The sequence below is a fragment of the Aspergillus bombycis genome (assembly GCF_001792695.1).
Source record: "Aspergillus bombycis strain NRRL26010 chromosome Unknown contig00079, whole genome shotgun sequence".
In the NCBI taxonomy this organism is placed as follows: domain Eukaryota; kingdom Fungi; phylum Ascomycota; class Eurotiomycetes; order Eurotiales; family Aspergillaceae; genus Aspergillus; species Aspergillus bombycis.
In genome coordinates, this window is record NW_019170081.1 from 99,129 (window position 1) to 120,697 (window position 21,569).

General features: G+C 49.2%; 5 protein-coding genes across 5 annotated transcripts; 3 read left to right on the plus strand and 2 right to left on the minus strand.

The window, feature by feature from the left end:
* Positions 1-5,709: 5,709 nt before the first annotated feature.
* ABOM_008493 (Leucine Rich Repeat domain protein) lies at positions 5,710-6,044 on the plus strand (the record flags this gene model as incomplete). The annotated part of the gene is made up of 2 exons (XM_022535622.1): positions 5,710-5,751; positions 5,850-6,044. 2 exons carry the CDS (start codon positions 5,710-5,712, stop codon positions 6,042-6,044), a joined length of 237 nt encoding a protein of 78 aa, XP_022386660.1.
* Positions 6,045-6,232: 188 nt separating this feature from the next.
* Positions 6,233-8,206, plus strand: ABOM_008494 (leucine-rich repeat domain-containing protein; the record flags this gene model as incomplete). Its single annotated transcript, XM_022535623.1, has 1 exon — positions 6,233-8,206. One exon carries the CDS (start codon positions 6,233-6,235, stop codon positions 8,204-8,206), a length of 1,974 nt encoding a protein of 657 aa, XP_022386661.1.
* A 2,429-nt stretch (positions 8,207-10,635) lies between these two features.
* Positions 10,636-11,929, plus strand: glcA (type 1 serine/threonine-protein phosphatase catalytic subunit GLC7; the record flags this gene model as incomplete). The annotated part of the gene is made up of 4 exons (XM_022535624.1): positions 10,636-10,812; positions 10,897-11,298; positions 11,468-11,767; positions 11,834-11,929. The coding sequence occupies 4 exons, from the start codon at positions 10,636-10,638 to the stop codon at positions 11,927-11,929; spliced, it is 975 nt and encodes a 324-aa protein (XP_022386662.1).
* Positions 11,930-13,363: 1,434 nt separating this feature from the next.
* Positions 13,364-14,588, minus strand: sar1 (Arf family GTPase SAR1; the record flags this gene model as incomplete). Its single annotated transcript, XM_022535625.1, has 6 exons — positions 13,364-13,404; positions 13,484-13,783; positions 13,912-13,977; positions 14,087-14,126; positions 14,262-14,365; positions 14,570-14,588. 6 exons carry the CDS (start codon positions 14,586-14,588, stop codon positions 13,364-13,366), a joined length of 570 nt encoding a protein of 189 aa, XP_022386663.1.
* A 741-nt stretch (positions 14,589-15,329) lies between these two features.
* On the minus strand, positions 15,330-17,507 carry ABOM_008497 (DUF2457 domain-containing protein; the record flags this gene model as incomplete). Its single annotated transcript, XM_022535626.1, has 1 exon — positions 15,330-17,507. One exon carries the CDS (start codon positions 17,505-17,507, stop codon positions 15,330-15,332), a length of 2,178 nt encoding a protein of 725 aa, XP_022386664.1.
* Positions 17,508-21,569: the final 4,062 nt, after the last annotated feature.

Sequence of the window (21,569 nt, forward strand, 5' to 3'; positions counted from 1 at the left end):
GACCCGTGACGCTGAATAGATCGACATTGCAGAGAAGCGAAGGAGACTATCCTTACCCGAAGTATCGCATGATCACCGGCCGACGGGTTAAGTTTGAGCGAATTACATAACAAAGGGTAGCCACGTATGGCAATGGAATGAAGCATGTGTCGCTGAAATCCGGGGGGCATCGGTATGCGTCCTGCCCACGCACACTAACTAGCATTCTGCGTGGGGGAGAAAACACGCGGGATCGGCCATATGGACTGACCTACCACGATCATAGAGATATTGGGTCATGGATGATGTTGAATGCGCAATCAATGTTGACAACTCCGGGATTCCCATCCATACACCGTGTCACCTTCGACAACGGAACCCCGATGGTAATAAGGTAGTAGGGAACACCTTCCTAGTCGTATCTTCATGTACAGTTTCATTTCGACCAGTTGGAAGAAGTGCCGCCTCTTTCCAGAAGCACTTCACAGCATTAGCGGCCTGAATCTCAATAGTACCGCCCGGTTATACTGTATCTGCGACCGTCTGTATCGCCTCTCAGGGTTCGAGACTGGGCCAACTAGACCGCGTTGACTATATTGCAAACAAGCCTCTTAGAACATCGAACATTGCATTGCGGGGTAAATTTCCAGTCAGACCGGAGATTTTTACAAGTGGCAAGCTAGGAGGGGTCCTGTTGAAGAAAGCTCCTAATAATAGTTTAGAAAGAAGCAGTTGTTCGTCAAGATTACTGGAGATTTTTTTCTTTGAATCCAAGGCGACAAAAACAAGGCGCGGGTGGATGATTTGCAGCTACTGCTCGATCTGGTTGGTCTGACTGCACACTCGTGGACTAAACCAGTCCAAGTATAGCCGATGGAACTTAATCCTCCAGCTGCATTGCTCGAATGGACCATTTTAGCCAACTCGCTTGGGTGCCGCCGGAAGACTTTATCATGCAATAAAAATGCATGGGGAACGTGACCACAGCAACAGTTGCCTGATGAGGATGAATCTGTAACAACTCACTTCTTACTTACAGTAGTTGCGATATTTTTTGCCCTCTTTCTTTCTTGATTGCACTTGTCCTCGATTCAAAACTTTACCTTCTGATTACCTTTCATTGCATTTCGTTCCACCAATATGCTCTTCTCGCTCCTTTTTTTACCCACTCGATCCAGGATGAAGCGATCCGCTCTACCAGGTTTCTCAACCCGAAGATTTGGATATCTCGGCAAATGAAGACAATGGTTGCCATTTTGGCGGTCTACCCATTTTATTTTATTTTATTTTATTCCCCTAGTAATGAAATAAACTCGTCGCGCGGTAACCGCTTGGTGTTTCATCATCGGCTCGCATCCTTGGGACCTTCACCCCCTTTGTCTTTGGGATGGAATTCCTGAGTGAATCAATCGCTCTCGTGGCTTTCCTAAAAGGGGAGGCTGCATCAGGGCTAATTTTAAAAAACCTTTTTACCCCAACACCACCACCTCATCTTCGCCCTTGTTCTCCCGCATTCTCTCTAATGCATGACGATCGGGGTCGGTGTTTTTTTCCACTGGGTACGTGTGCCACACACAACTTCGAAGATACTCCCTTCCTTATCGACATCTCTGCTTGGCACTTCTTAGCCCTTCGTCACTGTATGAACGCAAATGCCTACTCGGACGAATGTGATTGGTAGGAGAATCTCACCTCGCGGGAGCCACCCGTTGATCATTCGAGCGGTGGACTCCAGTGCCCTTTGGGTGGAGACCCGCCTCGTCAGATCTTCCATATCCACCAGTCCACCGACTAATCACCGCCTGCGTTGCCCTGTGGAGGATTCGCTTTGAAAAGGATTTCTTTTTTTGTTCTTTCTTGCTTCCTTTCTTTGCTTTGCCATAAAGACTACGATGTCATCAATTGCTGATCATGTGAGTGGCCCGGGGCGTGATTGGTGACGGGCAGAAAAGGAGTCCCATTCCAATGCGCTCCGATGACCCATTTCTTCCTCCTCCGTGCACTGTCTGTACGGAGTCGAGATACGCATACGGAACCGCCTCTTATTCAGTTGTCTGGCACTGACGTAGTATACAGAGGATGTAAGGAAAAATGTTGCTACGTCGGGGAGTGGAAGAATCATCAGCCCCAACATGGTGCTGTCGCCAAGAACATTCTTACCCCATCGTGTCTTACACCATGATCCAGGGATCTTGGTCAACACCCCCAAGGAAACCTACTCCTTACTTCATGCATAATATCGAAAGGTTATATGCCAACCCGCCAATGCAGATTACTCTTCTTCTCCGTCCTCCTCTCTGGTGCAGGACTCCTAGCTTGCTAAGTTATGCAGAGCCTGATTTGGTGAACTTATTTTCCTATTGGTGATACCGCAAGTCTCACTATAGGAGTAGGTACATGCTGCAAGTCAAGAACATACAGCTGTAGTTCGCTCGGCATCAGTAGGTTAGCCGTCCAGTTAATATGGCAATGCACGCCCACGGACAGTAAAACTTGTTTTCACACTTGATACTTCTTCGCCTGCCACCTCAACTCTACTGGTAATTTAGAGGCAATATATGTATCATGTTTGAAACATGGTTGAATCGCCTGAGGTATCATGTGGATCCTCCATTCGACCTCCATCAGATACGTCTCGTCTGAAGATGCGGCACGAAAGGTTGTCTGTTTCCATATCCGGGGGCGGGTTACGGTCATGTACCAATCATGGGCGTCATCCTTTCAAAGCCACCGACCAATATCCTTGTTACGATCGGTGTTTAGAAGAGATCACACGAACGTGGGCCGCTGAGACGAAGACGAAGTCGAAGAAGGCCAAAGGAAGAGGGCGGGTTGGACCCGTGGATCAAGTATGATGTATGTTTAATGACCTATTTTCCGAGTTGGGACAATAGAGGGGTGGAATTACCGAAGAATGTGTGGTGTGATGATGGAGCATGAGCGGTGTGACTGACAGGCGGATACTCTTTAGTAACAGTAGTATATCGATGATACGATCGGACTAGTGTTATCGTTTTCTCCGATAGCGCTGGACTCACAGATCCGTCTCATTCCCTCTATCGTTCCTGATTCTTTGGTCGATTAAGATATCAGCTCAATGCACTGACTCAAGATGAAAGATGCAGAACACATGAGTCAAGGGAAATTAAAAACGCGACCGTCCATATAACATGACTGAATTTCTCTCGGTCCGAAGTAGGCTGAGGTCATTTGATACTAAAATATTGAGGAACTAACAAATTAGCGCCCTCCACTTGAGCCTCCGAAGAATGTCAACGTCAGTGCGAGATACCGACGCAGAACTCCGGCACTGATAGGAAACAAAAATGCGGGAGGTACCTCCAGGAGCTCTTTGTTCCGAGTTTCGTCTCTGGTAGTGTTGTAGTAACCGTAGGATCTCATGCACACAAGCGCCATGGATCTGTTGAGACGTTTCTAGACCCCATCAAAATGAAGCCGCTACTGTATGGCCTTTTTGCACTATACCTATACTTAGGAACGATGGGAGGATTTGGTATTACTAGTACTAAGGTACCTTAGTACTAGTGATACCCCTATTGCCTATTGGCGCCATTCCTCTGCATGCGCCAACCTCGAACACCCCCTCGAGCCTCTATACCTGGTCAAGCGTCATGCAGGTGACCAGGATATGCCCGTGATTCGTCCAATGCCGGCCGACTTGAAATGCCCGCCAGGACGCTATCGGCTGCACGTTGCGCCCCACCACCAATCACGATGTGTACTGTCCGTACCAACAGGTGGGTCTTCTCAACCTTAGGTAACGAAAGCACGGGTCACCCTAACATCCTTTCCAACCATCATTTCCCACCCCTCAACAAAACAAAAAAAAAAAAAAGGCAATGTGCAAAAAAGGAAAACGGAAAAAACTTTCCACTGACCTGCAGATGGAGGTTGAAGCCTTTTTTGAATTGGTTACGAACAAAACAAATTAATCCTTAGTGATCAGCTCATCTGCCGTCATGGAAGAAGCACAGATACGAATCATATTGCGAATTACGAATTGCCTGTTAACTTGGTTCATCGATAGCCTTTCTGTCGTCTTCGTGTTGACCTCTCGTCATTAAATTGGGTTTAATCTATTCTCGCATCATGATATTCAATGTACACTGTAAAGGGCCGATCGGGATACCCGCTCTCGAGGGACTCGGAAAGTTACTCCACCTTACAGAGCCGAAGAATGTCACTTCCTGGGCTGGATGTTATGTTGATTGATGACATGACACTCCTTTCAATCTGAAACTGATAGATATTTGCCGTTCCAATGGTTCACCGAAGGGGCCAAGAATCATTCCCCAAATTTCGGACACTGATGACTGGTACAGGAGTGCGATAGAGAAGGTTCGCAACCCCGCCATCGGAGATACACTCATTCTCTTTGGTCAATCTTCCAGAAAAGAGTCGTCTTTATGATTTGATAAGGATAGATGAGCGGTCGACACACGCTGAGTAACGACTAATATATACGAACCATTGTGGCCACCAGTGAGATTTACAGATAAAGGGGTAAAAGGCTAAAACAATTAAAAAAGAGAGAGAGAAAAACGAAAAGAGAAATCCATGGATCCATGATGCATACGAGGTATACCGCATACAGCGTAGTATTTCCCAACTGTACCCGGCTGCGCCCGTACCGTACGGTACGTATGCATGTATGGACCTTGAGCACGGGTACAGCGGCTCGCCAACCAAGGGGAGATCAGAACACCGATAAGAGGGTATCATTGTATATACGATAATTAATTATATTAGTATATCGCCAGCCGCTGTTCCCTCAGCCTTTTCTCTCTTCCTCCGCTTCCATTTTTCCTCTCAACCCCCCTCTTCTCGCATGAGTATATATCTCTATATCAAGAAAAACAGGCTGGACGGTCATCCTCGCCATTGATCCGGATCTTTTCTTGCACTGTATTAAAAATACCTGTTTCTGTTAGTTTCTTACACTTCTATTTTATTTTTGTCATACATTTTTTTCTCCGTTGCCTGCTTGACATTTTTCCTGTTCCCCATTTTAACTCAAGCTAAATTACCCTGTCATTCGCTGCTGACGCCTCTCAGCCCCTCTCAGCTGATTGATCGAGTGCACATCCATATCCACCGTTGCCCCCCATCATCCACCACCACTAATTCCACTAGACGGTGGTTCTCGCATTTTAGCGCCCTTGGATCCTGTCTTTTCTATCCCATCCCATCCCGTCTCCTCCTTTTGGGTGGTCACCGTTTTCAGCACGCCTCATTTTCTCTGTCCAGCCGACTACATCTTCCCCCAGCTGAGTGCTGAGAATCACCTCGTCTCAGCTCTCTCCCTCCAAGCTATCCATCAAGCATTGTTGTGGTTGGAGACCTCGTGAATTCGTATCAGGCCTCTTATCGATTATTTTAATCCCGGAGTTTTTCCAGGTATGCTCACCTCTTCCTTCCTTTTTTTTTTCTTTTTTTCTTTTTTCTTTTCCACACCCCTCGGTCCGGTTGCGATTCCCAATAGCCCTGGAGCCTCTACTTGGTTACCACAGACGGGCATGGGAGACGTGCTTCAGTAATCGTTGCTGACTGTTTGCTTCCCCTGACGTAACAGGTCCTCTCGCGTCTCACTTTCTCTGGTTGTCAGCAAAATGTCGACTTCTGTTTTGAACGCTGCGAGTAGTTGTTGAGCGCTCCTCTTCAAAGTTCGCCTGACGTGATCGTGTCTCGTTGGGCGAGGCATTGTCCGTAATGGAGAAGCTGAACAATGAAGACGGACAGCTTTTCATAAAGGTTCGTATCTCATGCATGACACAGATCTTGTATCATTCTTTGTCCTGGCTCGTCAATAGACTGGCTTCTTTGTCCACTAACCTGGGACTATTATGCAGAATCTCGCCAGTTTCGTACGAACCCATGAGAAGGCACTCGCCAACGCGCTTCAGTTGAAACGCCAGCCTAGCAAAAATGCGTCCACCCAGTCGAGCTCGGCTACCAACTCGGCCTCATCGGCTTTGGCGGCAGCCTTGTCATTCGGTGCCTTGAAATTCACCTCTCAAACTATCAAACCGCTAAACTTACCCTGACCCCTCACCACCTCTTCTATCTCCTCTCCCGATTCGAGGATCTCTCCATAGCCGTGGGCCCTATGAATGTTAGACTGGAGAATATTCATACAGACGTGTCGCAGTCCTATGTTTCGTTCCTGAATAAGCCTCAACGGTCCAGGGGCGACAGGGATTCTATCCACTCTGTATCAAGTGTCCGTAGTGTCATGTCTGGTATGAGTGCTCTCTGGTCGTCATTCGGGCTAGGCTCGAAGGACTCCGTCTCCAAGTCAGAGAAGGCCAAAGCAGCCCTAGAAGCAGATCTTAAATATCTATACTCTGCTTTTACTAAAATCCCGTGCCTGCGTCTAGCCCCTGACCGTCGTGCCCGCCTGATCCGCGGATACGAAGAGTTTCCTTTTGATACCGCTGTCCCTCTCCACTCCTTTAAAAATTTGGGTGGACTAGAGATAATTGATATAGACTTTCGCTCGTTTTTCGGCTGGGACCGACTATCTGAGCAACTGCGCACCCTTACTGTGAAAAGAGCCAAGATCGAAGATCCGGGGGATCTGTTGACGGGGATAGTGTTGGACGACATTGACAAGCGCCGGCGGCGATCGTCCAAGAATCAACAATCGCCTGTTCTCGGGTGGAGTGGGAATACATACCCTCAGCCGGTCTACAAGTCCGACAACTCTGGCTCCCTCTCTGCTCCAGGATCCCCGGTGGCTGATACGACGTTCGGTACAAGCACCAGTCCCCAGGCGGCCCCCATGCTTAGAGTAGGATCCGAAGGTGCTAGAGGGCATGCACGAACGGGAAGTATCTCGCCTACGCGCCCGACGAGCTCCAAACACTCTCACCGTCATAGCCGGCGCATACGACGCACCGGATCTGGTAGTTCAAACTCAAGTGATAACACCGGTCATCGTAATGGAAGTTCTTCAAACCTGGCTGCTGGCGGTCTTCCGCCGTCCAAATGGCAGTTTTTGCGCCATCTGGGTCTACCAGACAACTCTTTAACCTCCATCACAGCCGCCGGGCTTGCTCCGGTCGCCAATACACTGTACTCGCTTGATCTGTCGGCGAATCTCTTCACCGATGTCCCGGACAGCCTCGCAACGCTGGTTGCTTTGCGAGCCCTTAATCTCTCAAACTGCATGATAGAATCTCTCCACTCACTGTCTCGCAACCCTCTTCCTGCTATAACCGCTCTTAACCTTCGCGGCAACCGGCTTCGCTCGCTTGCGGGGATTGAAAGGCTACTCTCCCTGGAAAGGTTGGACCTCCGAGACAACGACCTGACCGACCCCACTGAGATTGCCAGACTTACGAGTCTCCCTGAGATACGGGAGATTTGGGTGTCTGGAAATCCTTTCGTGAAGACGCATTCCGGCTACCGCGTTGTAATCTTCAATCTCTTCCGTCGCACCCCGGGATACTCGGAAGACATCATTATCGATGGATCCAGTCCAGGGTACACGGAGAGGAAGCAGCTAGTTGATCGGGTTGCCGAGCCCGAAGGTACCCCGGTCATACGATCAGCTGCCGCGGACCACTCGGCCGTCGTCAGCAAGCCAGCCAACACCGCAGGACTGGGAGCCGCAGCTGCCGGGCCCGCTGAGGGAGATAATGGTTATGCACGACGAACACTGCAAAATGAATATGGCGTTGAGTCTACTCGTCGGAAGAAAGGCCATCGAAGGAGGATTGTCAACACGTCTGTGGAGAAGGTCTCAACTGATGGTAAAGAAACCCCAGGTGCGATAGTGCCTTCTATCCTTCCTGTTGAGCATATTCAATTACCCGTTGATCCATTTGTGACACCGTCTTCCGACCGTCAACGGAGATCTGATGGTGGACCTCAGGTCGGACCTGCGAACGTTCAAAGCCCAGAAAAGGTCGACAGTGATCCAGGCGTCTCCAGCCAGCCGATGAACGAGTCTTTCATACCTCGGGCAGTCCAAGACCTGGACTGGAACGTGGATGACAATTTTTACCGGCGGCAACTGGAGGCTCTGAAGCACGACGTTGGCAACACCTGGCTCCATGCGCTGGGAGACCGTGGCTGGGATCAGACACCACGGGACATCAACGCTCCTCGCACGGGTGTGAACCTTGGGGATTCTGCAATCATCCCAGCGGAGGCACTCACCCGGGCAAACAATCTGCCCATCCTAAGCGGAGGCCGACCCTGAGTTGCCCATCCGTATCTTCTGGTTGGTCTACCACCAAGCAGCACAAAAGTCGTTCAAGTTGACTCGTTTAACTGGTTCCTTTCGCCTATCAATTTCTTTTGACTATTACAATCACCCCCGTCACATTTCCTACTTGTGGCAGTGGCAGTTAGCCACTGAGTGCATTTGGTGGCGTTCTATAACCTTTCGACATAGCCGGCCGGATGTCTGAACATTTCTGCTTTTTACGACTACGATATTTTTACCCTCTCCCAACTCTCCTATCTACCGTACACCTTGCATTCGACCGTTTCAGGCTGGTCCATGTTATGGGAGGCAATTTATTCACGAGATTCACCGTCTCTAGACCGCATGTATTATTGTATTTGGTGAAGGGTTTACGGTGTTCACCGGCGTTCTGAAGATTTCTGTTTGCTTTTCTTTTTTTTTTCCTGGCCAGCCTTTTGATGAGTTCCTGATCCTCCTTCTTTTTCGCCTCTTTTTAACTCTTCTTCTATTCTTCATCCTCTCTAATGATTGACCGAGGGGGCTCGACTGGCACCTGTTGAGATGCCATTGTGTTGACTTGCTTGATGTATACCTCTTATCTGTTGTTTCCTTCTCCTATCATCCCCAATTACCCCCTGCTCGAGTTTCGGAGTTACGCAGAGCAGTGATGAAGTTCGGATCTAATGCATGAGACATGAAAAGAAGAATGTGCGACGAGTTACTTTGCGCGCGTGAGAGAGCCGAGAGTGAACCAATCTCTCCGTGAATCCAATACTAGCAGTAGTGATTGAATGCAAAAGCGCGTTGGGCGTTGACGAAGATGCACTGCGTTATCGATTCCGCGTAGGAGTAAACGTGTCGTCGGGATAAGAAATGCTAGGCGACTAAGGCGCGTAAGTGCTTTATGCACAACATCTACTGGCAGGAGAAAATATGATTTGAGGGGCGGCCATGGATCGGAATTCATTTTTCTCCTACTGGTGAGGGGGAAAGACTGCGCGCGATCGGAGGGTGGCGAACGAGGAAGATCAGATGGGGGATCGGATAGGAGATGTCTGAATGTTGCTAGGGGGGGAGAAGAAGAGAAGGGAATGTAGTCGTCATGATTGTCCAGTTTTCGTTCGTATCATGGTTGAAAGAATTGAGGCTTCAGATGAAGTTGAATGAATGAATGGATGGATGGATGGATGGATGGACGTTCATTACTACTAGTACTCAGTACCTACTACTAGTACTACAAGTACTAGTAGTACGAAGTAGCAACTACGAGGAATACATTCTTCCCAAACCGACGACGGACCAATGAGGGGGCGAGGATGGCCGGGCGGCGAAGCGGTTGAAGGAAACCTTTTTTTTTTTTTCCTCTCTCAGGTTGACAGTCTCGTCTTTTTCACCCTCTCACTGGTCAAGCTGGTGAGTTCCTCTGCTGCCCTTTGATCTCCTGCCCCGTCTGTCTCGACCCTCCTCCTCCTCCTTCTCCTCTTCCCTCGCTCCCTCTCCCTCGCTCGTCTTCAAGAATTCAGCAAAAGAAACAGAAGCAAAAAGCAAAAGGAAAAAGTCTCATTCTCATTCTGCTGCCCAAATAGGTCCCCCAATCTAGGCCGAATTATCAAAATTTTCAGCCGTCTGAGCGGAACAGGAAAAAGATCCCTTGATTGCCGACGCTTCTCGCTCTCGCTCGCTCGCTCACTCACTCACTCACTCACTCTCTCCCTCTCTCAACAAATCCCTTCCACAACAACCCCTTCACGCCACCACAAGATCGCTTTCGCTTTTCGAGCAAGCGTTCCCATCTCAACCCTCCGATTTGCACCGCTTTTCGGCCATTCCATCCCATCTGATTTCCCCCAAAAGGGAAAAAAATAATAGCCTTGTCGAGTTTTCCGCCAAAGACTCTATTTTTTTTTCCGTGTTGCTCCTCCACAGTCTTTCAGGCTTCGTCTCAACACCCGGAATTCGCACCACCTCGCTCTCACCGCGCGTCATCTACGATCTGAAGGGGAGTGTTTGATCTTCACACCTCGTCTGGCTCCTCGCCAGATTTCCCCATTGTACGAGGCCATTCGGCCTGTTTTCGTTTCCCTATCTTGTTGTTCCCTTTAGATTCGTTTGGTAAGCGCTCCACCCCTCTTTCATCGCTGCCTCAACCACGACGAGCAAGAAATCTCCCGAGCGCATTGTGCACGCGTTTTTCGCCGGGCCCTGACCAGATTTATCGAAATTTTCTATCCGTCATGACGGGAGAGGGATGCTAATCGTTTGGTTATCACAGTATAGACGCCGCGTCATCGTAACAAGCGCTTCGCGAACTACCCTTTATCCTTCCTTTTCTTTCCTTTTTTTTTCCTTTTCTTTCTTTCCGTCGTTGCCTACGGTTGTGTGCATTATCTCCTCTTTGTTTTTCTTTCGCTCCCGTCGTCTCTCGTTAGAGCCCCGTCGCCATGGCTGATCAGGAAGTGGATTTGGACTCGATCATTGATAGATTGTTGGAGGTGAGGGGTAGCCGCCCGGGCAAGCAGGTCCAGTTGTTGGAATCGGAGATTCGCTATCTCTGCACCAAGGCTCGGGAAATTTTCATCTCGCAACCCATCCTGCTAGAGTTGGAAGCGCCAATCAAGGTAACGCCGCGGCCTTGGCTCCTGAGCCGGAATCCCAGGTAACAATGGTATTGTCCCTGACGGCTAACACGCTGGCGCGATCAGATCTGCGGTGATATTCACGGCCAATACTACGATCTTCTGCGTCTTTTCGAATACGGCGGATTCCCGCCCGAGGCCAACTACCTGTTCCTCGGCGATTACGTAGACCGTGGCAAGCAGTCCCTCGAGACGATCTGTCTACTCCTGGCCTACAAGATCAAGTACCCCGAAAACTTCTTCGTTCTTCGTGGAAACCACGAATGCGCGTCCATCAACCGTATCTACGGCTTCTACGATGAATGTAAGCGGCGGTATAACATCAAGCTGTGGAAGACTTTCACCGATTGCTTCAACTGCCTCCCCATTGCGGCCATCATTGACGAGAAGATTTTCACCATGCACGGTGGTCTGAGCCCCGATCTGAACTCCATGGAGCAGATTCGTCGTGTGATGCGTCCCACTGATGTAAGTGTCTCCCGGTTACCCCACCCTCACCCGTCCGGGTTGTCTGTTGGAAGGCGATTTTTCTTTGCCCTCTGGCAGCTCAGCCAGGCGTCACGATGGGTTCTCCCAGATATCCAAATCCTCTCGCCTGGCTCCTGAAGCTCAAGGCTTGGCCTGCTAACGGAAACAGATTCCTGACTGCGGTCTCCTGTGCGATCTTCTGTGGTCCGATCCGGACAAGGACATCACGGGCTGGAGTGAAAACGACCGAGGTGTCTCCTTCACGTTTGGTCCCGACGTCGTCTCCCGTTTCCTTCAGAAGCATGATATGGATTTGATTTGCCGTGCACATCAAGTGGTCGAGGACGGCTATGAGTTCTTCTCCAAGCGTCAACTCGTCACGCTTTTCAGTGCCCCCAACTATTGTGGAGAGTTCGACAACGCTGGTGCCATGATGAGTGTCGACGAGAGTCTACTCTGTTCCTTCCAGGTATGTTGCCACTCGTGTTGCCCCCGCTCAATGGGACGATGTAGGAAGCTAACCCGTTCCTCGCAGATCTTGAAACCAGCAGAAAAGAAACAAAAGTACGTTTACGGGGGCATGAGCTCAAACAGGCCCGTCACTCCTCCGCGAAAGCAAAAGAAGAAGTAAGACATACGAGCTTTTCCATGTGCAGCAGGTTCGGACGGAGATAAACACAACATACCCACCCACTCATCACCACACGAGACCGGATCCAGATCCCCCGCATCATCGATGGCCAGTGCATTAGACGGTCGGAAGCAGCAGATACAACAGGTCACCCGAAAGCGCCTTACGATATGCAGAGCGTCATTTCCTCCCCCGCATACCACCTCCAGCGACTCCGAGTGATATCTTTTTCTTTACGCTGAATATGTTATTTTCCTTATCTCTTTATATGGAAGGTACTTCTGCTCCCGTCGGGGTCGGTGTTTTATTCCTTTTTTTTAACCCTTTTTTTTCCTCTACTTTCTATTTCCTTGTTTATCTTCACTTCTGCCTTTTACTTTTCCTTTCCTTTTCAATAACTCTTGTCTTGTCCGAATCATTTACTGAGGGAGGGGAAGCGACGGGCTGCATTTGGTGTTTTCCGTTTGCGCTTTTTTGAAAATCTTCCTGTGAGTGTAATGCCAACCAAATAAGCAACATGTCCATGCCTTTGAACTGCAAGATCCATCCCATCCTCCAATAGCCGTCCTTGCTTTCCCTGCCCTTCTGTCCTCCATAACCCTTCGCCCAGTGGAACCGTAATGGATCCCCCCGAGGGTCTTGTGAAGCGGCCCCGTGCCTGAAACTTGAATGGATTGGTTGACTTGACGATAACGAACACCACATGCCATCATATCAGCATATCATGTATCCCTTGTCATGTTTATGAGAAGTCCATGTTATCGATTGATTCTTTTTATCTAGCGGCAAAAGAAATCCGACACCGATGCGACAACAGTCTTTGCTACCCTTCCCCTTTCCTCTTCCTGGCTCATCTGTGCAGAGGTGGTGGAGGTTTTTTTCGGATCAATTCGTTCGATTCAATGTATTACTGTATTTTAGAGGCATAATCATCGGACTTGTTGATTTCTTCCCCTTTTCTCATTTGGGCAAAGACTTCGTTGGTAGAAGGGCCTACTAGGTTTTTGAAGTACGTTGAATGGGTTCTCTAAGATCTACAAAGGTAATATACGACCAATCCCGTGTCCTTGCATCATGTATCGAGAGCTATTCCATATAGTCATGATGTAAAACTGCTATCAGGTTCTCTGGATCTCAAGTTTAGCGGTGGGATTCTGGACTGCCCCTAGTCAGTGTATCTATAACGCTCAAGATTTTTCACGTGGGACTCAGAGCAAAAAGAAAATTAGACCTAGTAAATAGCTAATTCGAACAAGCTAAATCGATTGACGATTGACCATAATCAATTACATGCCACCGAAACCAGGAGAGACGATGTGCGAGATATCAAATATAGAAAGAAGTACTCCGTCCAGTCCATCTACTCATGAACTCCCCCCTCCCCCTTTGTAAATGTTTCCGCTCAAGCTTGCCTGCACTTTTGGTTTTTCAAGCTTAAACGTATTGAGACAGCCACCTGATACCCTCGCCGTAGCCTGTGATTGATTAGTTGTGGTGTTTCCCTGGGGTGACGGATGGATTATGAATGGGGCTGAGGGGCTTGGCGGGACTCACCCTGTCTCATCACAACACTGCACATGAAGACCTCAATAGGTCGGATGCCCTCGAGGGGCACCTTGCCCTTTCCTGTGGTCTGGTAGAGTCCCAGCTGGTGTCTGAGTTCGTCCTCGCTGACAGCGTCGGGGTGGTCGATCTTGTTGCCGAGAATGAGGAAGGGGACCTTGGCGAGCTCCTCCATGGCGAGGAGGGCGTCGAGCTCGGCCTTGGACTCGGGGAAACGCTCGTGGTCCTTGGCGTCAACGAGGAAAACGATACCGCTCACTTCGGGGAAGTAATCCTTCCAGAGACGACGGGCTGTACTCGGAGTGTATTGTTAGAAGTTGATTCACCCGATCAAAGGTGTACAGGGCGAGTTGGTTGGGGATAAAGCGTAGATATGAGGCGGGATAGATGTTGTGGTAAACTGTGTTTGATGCACTTACCCTGCTGGTGACCACCCAAGTCAAAGGTAGTGAAGCGGTTATTTCCAATAGCGAGCTCCTCCGATGCTATTGTTGGTGCCCCGTTAGCCTTTGTACCAATTCGCCACCCGATTCTAGTCCCCCGGTAAATCGACCCGTGCCACGTCCACATCGTTTTCAAATCAAGGATACATACTAGGATGAGCGGTAGGCTGGAGAACGGCAACCCGGTCGTTCTAATATTTCTCCTCGCGTTAGCATATGGTTTCCCCGTCTTTCATTTCCTGGGCCGCAATTGAGCGGCCCCGTCACACTGCGCCTGGGTGTACGGTGGCGGGAACCGGAGAGCACGTGCAGGGATAGGTACGCACCTTCAACATGTGCAGAAGGGTCGTCTTTCCGGCATTGTCGAGGCCGAGGAAGAGGAGCTTGGCGTGCTTGTTGAGCAGGCCGAGGGAGGCCAGGACATCGTAGACTGTGCGGAGGCGACCATTAGCGACTGTATTTCTTTCATGGACGGTGTCTCAAAGTAGAAGATGTCCAGGTAGTGGAAGGGATCAAGAAGAGATCCTGTCCCAAGGGGGGAAGGTATAATGGAGTTTTGCATTTGGGTATGCCGATCGACTTCTTCAAAAGCAAGCGGCCGATCGGGTAGACAGGGAACGGGAACAGCACGTACACCAGTTAATGATCCACATGGCGAGATCGATTCAGTCCGGATGGGTTGGTACTGAAGACCGGTGATATGGAGTGCGAAGCTTGCGAAGGCTGGAGCGCTGGCGGTGAGGTTTGAAAGAAGATAAGACACGGTTGCGGTGGTCGAGGTTGGCCTTCGCTTGCCTGACGCTTAGCGCTCGGCTAAGCCAACCAAAGCGCCGGGAGATCAGCCGGGACCACGTATGTAGTAACTCTGCCATGAGTTCATGCCTCAAACCCTGTTCTTTTCTCTTTTCTCTTCAATTCTTACGAAAATCAATCTACAAGGAACAGAAGTAAGTCTTGTGGTTTGTATATATTATTTTGGATTTGTTTGAATTTCGGATATTCTGAGGGATCAGCACACTGATCAGTCGGTTGGAACCTGTATCTACAACGTCGCGCGCAACAACAACCAAAAGGGGGTATACACTTCATGAGCCGCCTCCATGCAGCAAAAATAACACAAAACCAAACCAAACCAGAGTCCCGACCCGAAAAACAGAGGCCGCCCAACAGAAGGGATGTCATAAAAATAGTAATAAAAGGGAATGCGGGTAACAAATATGTATCACAAGAAACGAAGAAGCAAAAGCGATCGCCCCGTAAATGCAAACAAATGTCCTCCGAAGCAGAAAGCCATCAGCCAGGTAGGAAACAACAGTCAACGAGTGGGTGATCGTTAAAAATAATCAATATTTACAAGAAAGGCATGGATCCCTTCCGATGAAAAAAGGAAAGGTCTAGACAGATAGGACGAGCTGTGCGTCTTCTCCGACGCCATAGGCTCGGCACCTCTCAGCAACTGCGAGGCCCAGGTCCTTCATCCGTTCAGCACCCTTTCCGGGAATGGGTCGCCGTTCCATCTGCTCCTTGGCAGCTTTGCGACAATGTTGACGCCAGTACTTTTCTTTGCGCTTCTGGCGCTTTTTCTCGAGACCCTCAACAATATCGATGGGGCCTCTTGTATGCACTTCACGAGTGCGGGATGATTCACGCTCATGTGACTCTCGGAGGGGAACAATACCCGTCCAGCGATAAGAGCCATCCTGTTTAGCGAAGAAGGGGTTGGGTGTCCGAGGCAGTGACTTGGTACGAGTAACGTGCGAGCGTTGCACCAACTCGCTAATGTTCATGCCAGGCTGAGGATGGGTGGGCTCATCGCTGACAGCCTGTTCGACTTTGATCGGGGTCTTCAACTTCATCGGTGGGGGTGGGGAGCGTAGACGTCTGGGGGAGGAGCGGCCATGGCGACGAGGTGGTGGAGAAACCATGCGCTTGGGAGACAGGCGAGGAGACTGCTTTCGAGTCTGGTCAGCCCCGGTTCTTCCTCGAACTGGTTCGTCGACCATGATAGATTCTGCCAGATCGTCGTCGTCCTCTTCCTCATCCTCCTCATCAAGATCCGACGTCGGAAAGCTAGGGTCGATGTCTTGGGGGATGATGATTTGTTTGGAAAGCCGACGCTGCTCGATGCAAGACTTGTATGCAGCTTCTAGAGGCCGATCTTCGTCAAACGTGCCGCAGACGAAGTCCGTACTGTCGGGCAGGTTAGGGGTCCTAGGACGCATCTTCATAGGCTTAGCACGCGTGATGCCTTTGCCCGAGAGCGCAGGTGGCCATCTCCGGCTCAGATCATCATGACCAGAGTCGAAGGACGTGTTCGAGTCTCTCCGGGGGAGGACAGCAGGAGGAACCTCGAGAGTCAGAGGGCTGGTAGCGGCAGTAGTCGTAGCAGGAGCCCAGAATTCATACTCGGAGCCATCGTCGCTTTCATCTGAATCGGCAAAGCCTGCCTCGTTATCTGACTCGTTACCATCGTCCGATGAGAGGTCACTGACAGACTCGTCGTCGTCATCCTCATCATCATCATCGTCGTCGTCCTCTTCCTCGTCCTCAAGAGCCTCCTCCTCTGCTTCTTCGCCAAGTTTCCTAATCGCGATTTCTTTCCTCATACAATCACTCATAGTGATCTTGTCTGTGTAGTCACCAGACTTGGTGACCCATTCATCATCTTCCTCCTCAGAGCTAGCAAACTCGTGGAAGCGAGTGGCCTCGGATTCTTCAAACTTACCCAATCCGCTCGTGGGAACACCCCTCTTCTCGGTGGCTGGCTTCTCCTGATCCTGGGCGACCGGAGACATAACCTTCTCAGGGGACGCCTTACGAGCGATGGGGGCAGGTGACCCACGAGGACGTGATCGTACATTGACACCGCGGCACGGAGACCGTTCTCTTTTCGTCTCCGGATCACGGGCTGGGCAAACGAAGGTGAGGACCGTCCTCCGCTTCACAGGCTCTGTGGGGTTAGGGTTGGTATCAGTCTTCTGCGCGGTCGGTCGTTGCGGTGTGGGTGGCTGGGCCTTGGGCTCCTCCGTTTTACGCCCGCATGCAAAGCTGATGCATCTCTTGCGTCCGAGGTTGGCCTCAACAGTCGACTCGCTGGTTTGGATGGTCAACTTCTTGTTGCTGCCCATTGATGGGGCTTTGCTGGAGAGCTGAGCTGGCAGAGGTGGACTGGGAGTGCTGGACAAAGATGGGCTGCTCAGGCCTTCGTCGCTGGTCAATTCAGCAGTGGACACACCGCTAATATTACTGTGAGGATACGAGCGGTAGAAGGACCGGTCACGGGGGGAGGGTAGCTCTTCGGACGGGCTTATAGTCGGACTGTGCCGGAGGGCACGGGTGAGAAGGGATTCTTTCTTATCACTCATGGCGGTGGGGGACTTGACGTAAACCACACCGTCGTCACCGTTCATTTGGGCGGTATTCAGGAACCGGTGATCGGGAGGTTCGTCAATGTCGTCAGCCATTGCGTTTTCTTGCGGGGCAGACTTGTTGGACTGATGAGGTGAGAGTAGCATCTTCAAGATGTGTTGTATCGACGAGAAAGGTCGGTCACCACCACGGAAGTTGGCCATCACTTTATGATTAAATTAATACTGACGACAAAGCGGATGTGAGAGAAACAAGGTAAGTGAGGATAAAGAGACGGTTCGGTAGGTAGTAGTATGGTGAGCGGTAGAAAGAATAGTGGCGACGGCGAGGATTGGAGGATTCAATTGCTTGGAAAGAATATAATTCGATAATTTCAACAATCAAATATATTGAATAAGAAGATACTCTCTCAATATCGATCAATTGTGCAACCGATCGAGCCAGAGGGCAGAAGAGAATGGGGTCCCAAGAAGGACGAAGATGGTCATGATATACAAGGCATGGTGTTGAGGTATGGCGCAGCAGGGAAAGGAGACGGATGGCGTCAGGTATGCGGCCAAGATCTGCGATCTACGCCTTCTTCAATAGATGGCAGCTCAAAGAGCGCCAGAAGAAGACGCGTTCAAGAAAAACTCCAGAAAAAAACAATGTGTTGGCACTGGTAGGCTTTGAGTTCGAGATGGAGGAAGAAGGAATGTTAAGAGGAAGTCGGAGAATAAAAAAGTGATATTGGGAAGGGAGGGGAGGGCCAAAAGTGTATTTTAATAAAAAAAAGAAAAAGAAAAAGAAAAAATTAAATAATCAAAAAGGAAAATAGAAGTAAAAATAATGATTCAATGGTTAGCAGCCGGTACAGTAAGTACAGCGTAATTTAGAGGGGTGGGAGGGTTTAAAGGGAAAAATCATAATTAAAACCAAAATAAAATCAAAAATAAAATAAAAAAATTCCTATGACGGGGCGCGGGAGAGCGGCACTGGGTTTGGCTTTTTGGGGGGGTGGGAAGCCTTGATCGGTCAGGGTAAGTCACTGGTCAGGAGTGGTCGCCACACTGTCAACGACACTTGAACAACTACAATTAGTCAAGTTAAAAAAAAAATAAAAAAAAAAAAAAAAAAAGAAGGAATGAAAAGCGAAAAAGAGATCTTCTCTTGGCCTTCTTTTCTTCTGCAGACGCTTGGTCCAACCAACCCCGCCAAGACGGACCCACCCTGTCGCTTTACTCGCCAAACTGATGCATGCTTCTGTTCCTGCGGCTACGTGACGCTGGCTAAAAAATACAGTAATGCTGTAATTTTTGCAACGACGGTGTACTGCATAGAATCACCTCGTCGAGGATAACTTGGAAAGAAATTCATTCTAGAGAAATGCTTTCTCAACGGCGATCTCCATATCTTACTGGAAGCGAGATCGTCTCGTCTAATTGTCTGAAACTGTGTAGGTTAACCCTAAGTTTTAAAGGACTGAAAGAAGACTGATTGTTACAAGCCGGTTTCACCCATCGGGACCGGACTCATGCCGAGTGAGAGAGATGACTATGAGGCATTTTGGAAAGGTACCCTGGAATTACCTGAAAGGGAAAGGTAGCTGTCGAGCTGACTAACCCGCGCCAGTAATTTGCCCAACAAAAACTACATCTTGAAAAGTACAGACCGAGTTTATGCGACGAACCAAAAACCCACACACACACACACGCACACTTTAAACCCATCGGGGAGTATTCTCAGAAAAGACATAGATCCTATTCTTCTAGAAGATTAATTCCATGATCCTATTTCGATCTGACCCAGAAATGGATGCTACTAAATCTCGACGAACTATTGATGGACCCCCGATTCATGCTGTACGACTGTAAGTACATTTCACTTCACCCCCACGAGGACGGATACCAGGGCGGCACGAGCTGCAGCAGCCCTCGTAAGTCGTAACGCCGTCCCAGAGGTTGCCCTATCGCTTGGTCGGCCCTCTTGCCGGACGAGCGACGAGTAATGTAACCGTAAGTTACCTGGGCATTGCAGCCCCAGAACAACGATAAAGACAACCACTGGCACTTCAGTTTCAGTGACGATGGAGACAATGATGAAGAATACTCGGATGACTTGGATGCGCATATTATTATGGCTATTATTACTAACAAGCGAAGGCACTCTCCCAAAGTGCCACTCGCCCTCGACCGCCAGTCCTACTCTTACCTAACTAGTTACTGGTAACGTACCAACCGGAGCGCACACCAGGACGGCAAGAGTAATGGTAACCAACCCAGTTGAAAGCCTGAGGCTGCACTCGGCCAAACTACTTTCTTGGATTCAACCGGGTCACTAGGACGAAACCGGCTCCCAGCACTAAATTAGAATCGACCCTACCATCTCTGGCGCTTTACGCGCCTTCATCTTGGAGTTAAACACAATTAAGTCTAGTGAATTTGACTCTCCTTGATCACTATCGCGTACTATTGGTGATATCTTCATTTCCAAGACTTGAATACTAGTCGAGGGTGAAACGAAATCTTAATGAATCATTACCTACGTTCTCGCCGAGCCCCGTTCCTTACTTGACAGCACAGTTCATTCGTTCCTGATCCGTATTCTTGGCTCCTCTTTTTTTCTTTTTCTTTTTCTTTTTTTTTTTTTCTTGCAAATGCGGTAGGTTGCAGTCCCGAAGTGCTCTGTACCTTCAACTCTTGGGTTTACAGAGATACTATTTGTAATTACCATACCTTCGAATTTGTCCCAACTTAACATATTTAAAATTGAGAAAGAAGTACGAGGAAGGAATGAAGATAGCGACCGAGGAATGGAAGCTGCAATAGAATCCTCAAGGAATTTCTCGGATCGAACGCCCCTTGCGTTGCGATGAAGTGTTACTTACTTACAGTACGATGGGCGTGCAACCATCCACAGAATCCACGGGTTTGGCTGATCACCCAATCAACCATGACGCTATTGACTATCTGATAATGCTACTGTGATGGCCGAGAGTCGCAGCAACCAAAATAGATGATGCTCTCTTCGACTCTACCTCCCTCTGCCGAGAGAAATCTGTAGTACAGCAGTACGGAGTACAGCACACCCAGAATCGAATTTGGAGGGGGGATGTGTTGTGAATATTGGAAACTATTACAGACTACCGGTTCTGGGCATGACATAGGCAGCTCTTGGCTATCCAGCGGCGATGATAATTTTAATCACCACATTATAAATAACAACCAGGGGAGGATGATCTTGCTCCATTCGGAGCAGAGATAAGTATGGGACGAGTCATAAGCAAAGAGCAATAGAATTGCTACAAACAAGTCACCAGAGTAACTTCCTGAGGATTAGACCTCTGCTCTCTGGACCTTCTCATCCACTTCCCCACACTGATCACCACAGGGATAGACGAGTTGGAGAATTCCTCATTCCTCGTTGGGCAAGGTTGTGGGATGATGTTATAGAATGTGATTATAGTTCGTAGGGCCAAAATTAGAATAGGATTTAGGCATTCATGATAAGAAAGGCGAAGCACAGAGGCAGTGTTGGAGCTCTGAAGATCACCGCCTCACGTTGAGTCTATCTGGATACAGACCTGCCCCCCGTACAGAGTACATGTACAGTACATGATATGCCAAGTCCCGGCCCTCTGTGCAAGGTATGGGAGAAAGTCTAAACAGAGCGAGAAAGAATGGTAATACTGATGCCTTCAAAGAAGAGTCCGATAACCTGTCGCATGGAGTATATCGATAACATAAAGGAAACTGAGTTGGTGATGCCTGACCCAGCGAGAGAAGCGGTCAGATGGACTCCCGTGACATCAAATTCAAGCGGAGTCTCAAGGATCTTGGATCACCAACGAGAGAACCAAACGCCGCGGAAATCTTGAGTCTTGGTCAAGCTTCATGCGACTCAGGGATCCCCCCACTTATCCCAAGCCTTACTCGGGATCCTCTGTGGGTTTTCCTTTTCTCTTTTTTTCTTCTCTCTGTTTTTTTACCCGTTCTTCCGTCCTCCCCTCTCTGACTGTTCGACTCAATCTCATTCGGTACTGATGTTTCTGTTTCCATCTCAGCAAATCACAATGGTTGGAAACAATCATCCCGCCCTGCTCACACAAGCAAGCGCCTTGCCTGTTGAGCACAAGAAAAGAACGAAATACGAGTTACTCGGATTGCCCGTTTCAGTTAGGTAACTTTTTAACTTGCCGTCTCAGGGCTGAATTGGACAAGGGAAAAGGTGGTCTTCAACGCAAGTCATTGACATTGGACAAAGATTGATTGCGACTCTCTCTCTCT